This window comes from Chenopodium album, chromosome 2, assembly GCF_948465745.1.
Source record: "Chenopodium album chromosome 2, dcCheAlbu1.1, whole genome shotgun sequence".
In the NCBI taxonomy this organism is placed as follows: domain Eukaryota; kingdom Viridiplantae; phylum Streptophyta; class Magnoliopsida; order Caryophyllales; family Amaranthaceae; genus Chenopodium; species Chenopodium album.
Window position 1 is genome coordinate 2,572,342 of NC_137835.1, and position 10,133 is coordinate 2,582,474.

Consider the following 10,133-nt stretch of genomic DNA (forward strand, 5'->3'; position numbering starts at 1 on the left):
TTATTAGTCCTTATATTGGGCTCCAACTAAATATGATATGTATGCTACAATTTATCGATTACGATTTACCTTTCCATATCATCTAGTCGGATCATCCATCTATCAATTATCAACAATTACTTCCAAATCTCCAACACTAGACCACGTGGCATATACCTTATCCTTATTAACTGCACAAGGTTGATCATTGGATAATTATGTCTATTATTAATATAACTTTTGCGTCATTGCATCCACTAAAATAGTAAAATCACTATGTTTTGACCACTCACTTATATGTAAAATTAAGTTTAAGCAGTTCTGTGATTCTGTCAAAAAAATAAATAAATTATATAATCTGTTAATGCTTTACATATGATTATGAACAAAATTGAATCTTGGATTGCTTTTAAAAATGTTTTACCAATACCGAAAGTTGATTATTAGTAGAATTGTGCGATCGATATTCCTTTTCAATGTATGAAATACTTTTATGAAATAGTCTAGATATTATATTGGTTGCGCCTATTATCTTTAGGACTTTGCACCCAAAAAAAAAAAAAAAAAAAAAAAAAAAAAAAAAAAAACAAAAACTTTAGGACTTTCCTAATATTACCCACATAAATAGATTTCCAATTCTTACTTCTTGTCTTGGTAAAAATCTCACAATAGTCTTTATTTATCTTAATTTTATTTCCTCATAGTAATCTCCCAAGTCTTAATATCAATCAGTGAGAATAATATCATATGTGATACTCTAGTATCATATTCTCATTATATTGCAATACTTGAGTAATACTTTTTTTGATCTCATCATTGTAGTTCAGTAAAAATAAATTATGGAATAAAATTTTAATGCACACTCTCTTCTCTTCTAGCAAACCCAAGATTTCACTTTCGTTCCCCTATCCTTCAGTTTTGTTATAAAGAGTAGAAATAATTTTGCGGAAAAAATTAAAAAAAGTAGTGTAAGTGATGGATTAGCTAGTCCTATAAAATGCACAAGTATATTTTTTCCTCTTTTCAAGGAAATAAAATTGTGTAAATTACAAAGAGATAAAATCGTGTAATGAGAAAAATAACAATTCACGTCCAAGTACCTAATGTATTTGGACATAATAACAATCATTATTACAATCCCTTTCACATATTAATATGGTAGTCTAAATTTTCGCATAGAAAAAACGATCATCAATATTATATTCATATTTATCTCAAACCAAATAACGTGTTTAAATTTAGTGATTAGCTTAGAATTAAAGTACAAGAGATAAAATTTCTTTCTAATGACTGACGTAAGTATGGTAACATAGCAATAACTTTCCTAACCCAACTTCAATATAATTTCCCTTTGATATTTTCTACTCCGATCCTCTATATAAACACTCGAACTTCATTACATTTGCAAATACAAACACAAAACAAACACCCCAAAAAAAAAAAAAAAACACGCTTGAATTTTTAACAACTCAATGGCAACCGGAGTTCCCCCAACCACTTCAATTAACAACACAATCTTAAACCATAATAATAAAAAACGTTCAAGCGACAATGAAGATTATGGTTACAACTCAATGATCATAACAAAGAAGGCCGCAATCGCGGCCAAAGAAGATCCCGTGGCAGCGCTAGCAAGCGCACGCCACGAGTTCGGAGAACACGGAGGGGTAAATATGTCAATAGAGGCATCCGCAACCTTTACGGTTATGGAGCCAGAAACCATGAGGCGGTTATTTTCAGGTGAATTAGGACCTGACCGTGACTATTTCATATATAGTCGTCATTTTAACCCTACGGTCCTAAACCTCGGACGCCTTATGGCCGCCTTGGAGGGGACGGAGGCCGCTTATTGCACGGCTAGCGGTATGTCCGCTATCTCCTCCGTCCTCCTCCAGCTCGTAGGCGCTGGCGGCCATATCGTAGCGTCTCAAACTCTATATGGCGGTACTCACGCTTTGTTGACGCATTTTCTCCCGCGTACTAGCGGGATTAATACTACGTTTGTTGATATATGTGATCATGCCGCCATTAAGGCGGCAATCGTAGAGGGAATGACTAAAGTTGTTTATTTCGAGTCGGTATCGAACCCGACTCTTACGGTGGCGGATATACCAGAGGTGTGTAAAATTGCACACGAAAAAGGGGTGATTGTGGTGGTGGATAATACTTTTGCGCCGGTTGTGATATCGCCCGCTAGGCTTGGTGCGGACGTGGTTGTGCATAGTATTTCCAAGTATATTAGTGGTGGGGCCGATATTATCGCAGGTAATGTCATCTTTAATTTGTCATTTGATCGTATAATTATTTTTTTATTTTACCTATTATACATGTGTCTTGTTGTTTCTGCCTATTTTTGTCGCAATTTTATTGCATGATTTTTTATTGGAATTTACTGCATGATTTTTTATTGGAATTTGTTATCTGTCTTTTGTTGATGTATAATTGTGGTTAATTGGTATGACATGCACTGGTTAAACAGGGGACATTATTGATTGGAAATTTGCTTAGAAAATACAAATAGTGAAACATGCATTCACAATTATTCGTGATAAAGAACTTAACCCTTGAATTGTGTTAATATGCTACTCAATGTTCCATTAAGGATAGCTCAAGTGGCTAGAGCATTCCATCTGATTTCAGGAGATTTTGAAATCGATTTTCACCCTTCCTTGCAACTCTCTACACACCCAATTAAAAAAAAAAATGTTCACAATACTCATGATAAAAGTTAATGTTTCCAATGTACTTATGTCTTGAGTTTTTATGAGAAGGGTGCATATAAATATTGTAGATAATGAACCACCCAACAAAAGTTAAAGTCACAAAAGCCTAAATTCCACTTGACATAGGCTGAATTAAACTATACATACGAACAAAAATAGTGTAAAAACTAATTCGAGAACAAGAGTATACAAGAGTGTAATTTGAAACATAGGGAAAACCTTGGTAACAAATTACCATGTTAAAGATGCCAAATGACATTTTCGACCTCAATCATAAGATGCCTCTAGTACCCTCAATTGTGGTGTGTGTCATAGAAATTGCCATCTGGCCCATCTTTGGATTGTACCTATCAGGCCCACAAAAAAGACTTCCAACACTTTGGGTATAGGATAAGCTTCAACTCACATAGTCACGTTTCCCTCATTTCATTCACTCTTTATTTATGACTTTTGTAAGTTACGACAAATATGTCAACATTGTACTACTCTTTAACTTTAAATTTCACCTTTCTTTAATTGTAAAAATTTACCACTAGTCCCCTAGTTGGGTTGTAAAAAGACGATGATATCTACTCCGTAATTTTTTAAAAGGGAGCCTCAGTTAATTTCCAAGATTAATATTTCAAGTTATCTTCTTTCATAATTTTATGCATTTGTTTTCGTGCCACTTTATTATTTCACTTTTATTATTTAAAAAATAAAAGTAAAACAATATATTGTGAGAGAAGATTAACTTTTCATGTCAATCTTAGGGATTAACTTGAATTCTCCCCTTTTAACGCCATCGCTAAATGGAGCACTCCGTATCAATTTAGAAAAATAAATAGACATACTTATATTTTGCTTGACTTGATGTAGGTGCTGTCTGTGGGCCAGCAAGCCTAGTGAATTCAATGATGGACTTACACCAAGGGGCCTTAATGCTACTAGGCCCAACAATGAACGCCAAAGTGGCATTTGAACTATCTGAAAGGCTTCCTCATTTGGGCCTCAGAATGAAAGAGCATTGTGCACGGGCCTTGGAGTTTGCCAAAAGGATGAAAAAATTGGGCCTAAAAGTCATATTTCCTGGGCTAGAAGATCATCCACAACACGAGCTTTTGAAGTCCATTTGCAGCCAAGAATATGGGTATGGAGGCATCCTTTGTGTGGACATGGAGACCGAAGAGCGCGCCAACCGGTTGATGTACCAGCTCCAAAACTGCACCCAGTTCGGGTTCATGGCGGTTAGCTTGGGCTACTATGAGACCCTTATGTCATGCTCCGGTAGCAGCACTAGTAGTGAGATGAGTGAGGAGGAAAAGGCTCGCGCAGGCATCTCACCGGGCCTTGTTAGGATGTCCATTGGCTATACTGGCACGCTCGAGCAGAAGTGGGCCCAATTTGAGAAGGCCTTGGGTAAATTGCAGGATGTCAAGTTTAGTGTTCGCCACAAATGAACCAAGAGAAAAGGTCTTGTTGCACTCTTGATTAGCTCTGCCTTACAATAAAATTTCATCAATTAGTATGATGCTGTAAGTAACTTTGGTTTCATACTATATTGTCTATATAAATGGCATATTCAACTGTGGCAATGCCATATTTTGTGACATGTTCCGTCTTTATTATCCTTTGTGATTGTCTATTCGTATTTTTATAGTCCTAGATAGTCTTGACAATCAAGTCTTACTTCGCCTCTAAGCATCTTGGACTAAGAGTAAAGTACATGTCATTATATGTACGATTATATTGTATCTAGTGGGACTTACATGGGTACAGGGGAATTGCATTACCAAATAGTGAACATTTAGGAAGAAAGAAAGTGAGTAGTCCGTACTCACACGAACATGACTGATTGCTTAGCACCATTGCATAATTATGCACTGTGGTCGAGCACGCTGATAAGACATCAGAAGTTTATGCTTAATAACATGAAGTCCATTCGATAATGATTAAAACTACGATTTACTGATGATTTGGCAGCAGTGGAATTTGACAGTGTATCCTAAGTAGATGTTGCCCATATACAACCATCACAAATCAAATGATGAGTAAACATCCCCTGCCATTAGTCCAAATATTATGGAAAACACATGAAATCGAACTATCTTAGGTATTGAAAGGCTTTCCCTTAGGACACCTTCGAGCAATTGCGAACCAAACAAACAAGCTTTATAAGATAAGATCGAATCATTTCTTAATATCCGATTCTTTGGCAAACATTGAGGATGTATACGGACAAATTGTAATGTGCATTCAAGGTATCCGAAATTAATGAACGTCCTACCACCATTATTGTCTAGTACCTCTTGTAAATGTAATAGCTCAAATTAATTTTCAGGTCATTCTCATTGCCGGTGCAAAAAGAGTTGAAGGCGAAAGTTACAAGATAACAACATTACACATTAAAACCAATATTTTTGTTGTTTTTCTGTTTTACTAACTCGAATATAATTTAAAGTCCCTCTTTGCAAGGCAAAGTATGGATTAAAGACCCTCTTCCTTAGGCAATTCATCTATAATTAACTTGTCATTTGTCATTCCTTTGGTTTTTCTAGTTCTTGCCGACATAGATTGAAAGAATGATCACTACTTACTTAGTATTATGCCCTTTTTTGGTCTATATCAGTACCCTACAAATATTTGGCCACAATTATTTGTCTATTGCAGTATTCATCATTTTCAATCATTCAGCAATTCACTTAGCAATGAGGCTAACCAACAGTCACTTTCTTACAAAGTTATGCTACTTAAAAGAGTTTAGACAAGCTAATTAGCCTCTTCTGTGTTCAGACGACTCGTTCCACCTATGTTCACATAGTCAGTCCTCCATGAGATGTTCGGAACTTCAGACCATATTATGAACTATGATGCCACATTGTACTTAATCGCGGTCCAATGCTATAGGACTAGACAAATGCATAGTCCGATTGATAGTCCTTTGTTATAGTCTCTAATTGTTTAACTAAGTTGTTACAAATCAGAGTAATCATGTGACAAATTAAGATGAACTAGGTTAGCACGTATTGAACAAGTTTATTATGTACGGTACAAAAATTTTAACACGTTTTGTATATTATCTATCAAGGAAAATACATTTCATACAAAGAAAATATACAAATTCACACTTTATATTTGATCACATCGATTGTGTGAATTCAAACATACGGAGAGTGTACAACAAACTTTTATTCACGATCTAACTTCTATGTCCCCTTATGAAACTTACATCTTACCTTACACGGCAAACTTTGTTCTTAGTTAGTTAAGGTCTCAAAGAGTATATTTACACATTACACCCGAACTAGTAGTTTTTTTTGTTTTTTTTTTTTTCTTTTTTTCGGGGAGCTAGTAGTATAATTTGGTTTTACTCACTTTTGTACAATATCAACCAAACAAACTAATTAAACTCTCACGTCTTAGTCGTACACTCAATTACGCCTAGAGTGGACCATAACTTTAAGGGGATTTGCCATTTCACATGACAACTTCATGACTTCATTAAGAGTAACAGGATTTTGGTCACATTGTGTCCACACAAACTCATGAAGCAAAGTCCCAACCCAATAAGTAACGGTTGTTAACCCGAGCGCCTTTCCGGGGCAAGACCGCCTCCCAGACCCAAACGGTGCAAGCCTAAGATCCGATCCCAACACCGAGAAATCATCCATTTTATCCATAAACCTCTCAGGGTAAAACCTAAGCGGGTCAGCCCATATATCGGGGTCCCGGGCTATGGCCCACATGTTAACCATAGCAGTTGTACCTGCTGGGATATGATACCCGTCAAGGGTTGTATCAGTTATTGATAAACGGGCCCATGATAGAAGTGGGCCGGGTGGGTGTAATCTCAGAACTTCTTTGATCATAGCCTGAAGGTAGCCCAATGAAGGAATATCAGATTCCATCAACGGTCTTGATTTGCCAATGACTTTGTCTAATTCAATCTGGACCTTTGATTGGATATCAGGGTGTAGGACCATTCTTGCTAGTATCCACTCTATTAAGACTGCTACTGTATCAGTTCCTCTGAATATCATCTCCTGCCATTCGTAAACAAATTCGTTCAAAATTACAATACATAAAAAATATTTCCAAGACAATTTATTGACGATTTGATATCACATATGAAGTATAATAGAGTACGGAGTAATATTTGTCACTTGTTTTTTTTTTTTTTTTTTTTAACATTGTGAATATTGTTGTGGATATTTGTCACTTGTTTTTTTTTAACCCTAGAAAAAAGGTGGTCTAAAGCTTTATGTGTTACTGTCACATATATCAATAATCATTACATCAATTATCAATAATGATGTTCAACTTATTAATTATTAGTGTTACTAAAAGAGTTTGATTAGCTTATCCTAATTTTCTTTAGTACTAGCATCAAAACTGTCCTACCAATACGCAACCTCTTATGAGTCAATCTAGCGCGGATTAGCTGGTTAGACATTATGAGAGTGGGGAAGGAAGCTTGTTCTAAATAGAGATAGATCGAAGTAGTGTTACTGTATGAAGAATGTTTATTCTCAATGTAAACGTCATTATACATGATAATAGCTACAAAAATGTTACTGTTAGATTTGTTTATTTGGTAGCACATCTTTATTCTTGCATTATTATAAGGAGATCGGATTTGTTGTCCCCACATCCCAAAAAAAGAAAAATACCACCAACAAGTTTATTTATTCATTTTCAGACAAAAATAGTGTATGATTTAAAATGAGATGATCCACCCTCCAATTGCATATACTATAATTATGAAATATCATTGGTTGCAACTGTCGTGATTACTTCATTCATGTATGCCTAGGGTATATTAGGTTGAGAATCTTGAGATAAAGCCCCTATTTTATATATGTTATTAACAAAATTCAAGTGGCACAACTTTACTACTAAATTAAATATTATTTTCGTGTACTCGACTACTCGTGTTAATAGTATAATTTAAATTAATAATTATAACAAAGTATAGAAGTATGAAATTAAAAATACTTACCCAAAGAACAGCCACCATATCAGAATCAGACAATTTATCAGGTCCATTTAAGGACAGTAAAACATCAACAAAATCATGGCTAGTCTCGTCACATGTCTCGTGCTTATGGTCCCAAACCCGGTGATCGGAAATAATCCGGTTAACAAACCGATTAACCCGAGGAACGAGCTGAGAACATCTCTCTCGGATCCTTTGAGGATCAAAGGAACCAAGCCAAGAAAGATGGTCAGACAAGTTGAGCTTTCCAAGCAAGTCATACCCTTCTTGTACGAGCTGACTAAGTTCTGCCGCCTCGCTATTATGCGAGGCAGTGGACAACTCGTACTGCCTTCCGAACACTGATTCCATCATGTTGGTCAGAGATGCTAGCTTCAGCATTTCCCTGACAGAAAATGCTGATGCTGCTGTATTTTTACCAACATTATTATTAATCATGTTCACCATTTGTGACGCGATTTCAGCTCTTTGTTTTACGCCGAGATTAATCTGTTTCGGACAGAACATATGGGTGGAAGCAATCCTCCGTAACGTCCTCCAGTAAACACCGAACGGGGCGAACCCCATCGCACGGTTAAACATCAAGCTGTAAGCAGACTCCTTGATCGGACGGTCAGCAAACACAGAATTACATAGGATATCTTTAGCTACGTCAGGATTGCATGTGATCACGACACGTGTGTCACCCATACTAAAGGCCATAAGCCTCCTAGCTCCTAAGAGGTTAGCCATGGAGGTTAACTTATGGTGGGCTAAGCCCACCATTAAGTCCATGCTTCCTATGATGGGATAACCCCGGGGTCCAGGGGGTAGTACCGGGGTGTTTCTTGGGGTGAATTTGTGGCGGTAGTTACCCCAAGCTGGACCCCCGGGTTCAACCCAGTGGAACAAAACCATGGTTAATGAAGCTAAGCATAAGAGGGTGAAAAGGAAAAGGATAGTTTGTGGTGAAAAGGCGGTGCATTTGGAAGCGAGGGCTATTAACCATAAACTCTCAGTTTGGGATTCCATGGAAAAGAGGAGTTGTGTTTAATGGAGGTATTAGAGAGCTGAGTAGTGTATGTGTTGAGTATTTTGTGCGGCTTTCTATTTATGGTTTATTTCAAAGGTAAGGACTAAGGAGGAGGCTTTAAATAGAGAAGAGTGGCAGGCAATTAACATTGATAAATGATAGCTGTAAAATGACACTTGTATTTTATTTTTAGTTTTATTACAAAAATTATGATGTTACAAGTTTCCTTGTGTTAATATAATACTTCGTATACAATAGATAGTACTTGTAAAACGTTAAAGGTATGTCTTTAAATTAAGATAACAACTCATATACTTCCTCTATTTCTTTTATCACGTTTGTCAATGCAAAACTTTAGCGATCAATAACTTTAATTCTTCATAAGTAAAAATTATAAAAGTTGTATATTGAAACGAATTAAAAAAGATATCATATGAATATATTTTTTCCTTACATATCATTCACAAAAGATGGACAAAGGAGAGGTAGTAAATAGTGTAAAAGTCAAAGCGGGTCAAGTAAAAAAGAACGGAGGAAGTATGTTGTATATAATGTGTGTGAGTTAAGACAAGTTGCTTGTTCTCAAGAATGAGAGGAATTTGGCCAAGTTATAAATTTAGTGTGCTACTCCATCCTATCACTCTGATTTTAGGATGAAACCTTATTATGTTTGGTGATGAAATTTTATTTAACGTAATTAACTTGTTCGTCTTAACATTTTTGGTACCATATATTGTTGTAAAAATATAATTACAGAAAATTAAAACCGTCAATAATGTTCTAAAATATAAAATGATTAGAGACTAAAAAAAAGAAGAAGAAGAAGAAGTTATTCCTTATGGATAATAGCTTGATTATCTTAGCTTCATCCGTCAAATTATTATGAGTGTGACTTTGATTTGTCAAAAATTAAATTGACCATTTTCTTCACATAGTTGATGATTTTAAATAGATGCTACCCTATAAATCATACTAGTAGTACATAACATAAAGTCAAGAAAAACCTAAGCAAAAAAAAAATAAAAAATAAAAATTGTAAATAACGTAAGCAACTAAGAAACGGATTAGTTGTTGATACTCATAAATAATACAAAGTACTTGTTAGGCCATAAAAAGTACGAGTCAAGTTGAAATAATTAGTTATGTAGTTGAAGTTGTGTATTGTGAATTTGTGGTAGATAATAAATTAGAGAAATCGTATAACGGTAAGTTAGTTTAATTTAGAGAAGGTGTTCTAAGCGCCGCCATTGACAATAGTAAGATCGACATACGGAAATTAAAGTGATTAGCTAAATTTACGTTGATATGAATGTCATCATGCAAAATGCATGCAAAGGTTATTAATCTTATTATAATTACTTTATGTTATCTTAATTAACCATTAAGGTCATGTAACACATATGAAGCTGTTAGTTTTGCTGATTCACCGCAACTTCCGTAGACT

General features: G+C 35.4%; 2 protein-coding genes across 2 annotated transcripts; one reads left to right on the forward strand and one right to left on the reverse strand.

Moving 5' to 3' along the window:
• Positions 1–1,379: 1,379 nt before the first annotated feature.
• Positions 1,380–4,289, forward strand: LOC145592863 (methionine gamma-lyase-like). The gene is made up of 2 exons (XM_081649370.1): positions 1,380–2,244; positions 3,561–4,289. The coding sequence occupies exons 1-2, from the start codon at positions 1,452–1,454 to the stop codon at positions 4,139–4,141; spliced, it is 1,374 nt and encodes a 457-aa protein (XP_081505496.1). The 5' UTR covers positions 1,380–1,451; the 3' UTR covers positions 4,142–4,289.
• Positions 4,290–6,098: 1,809 nt separating this feature from the next.
• On the reverse strand, positions 6,099–8,760 carry LOC145579437 (cytochrome P450 78A9-like). The gene is made up of 2 exons (XM_081636688.1): positions 7,681–8,760; positions 6,099–6,724 (listed from the first exon to the last, which is right to left on the reverse strand). Exons 1-2 carry the CDS (start codon positions 8,686–8,688, stop codon positions 6,113–6,115), a joined length of 1,620 nt encoding a protein of 539 aa, XP_081492814.1. The 5' UTR covers positions 8,689–8,760; the 3' UTR covers positions 6,099–6,112.
• Between the last annotated feature and the right edge of the window lie 1,373 nt (positions 8,761–10,133).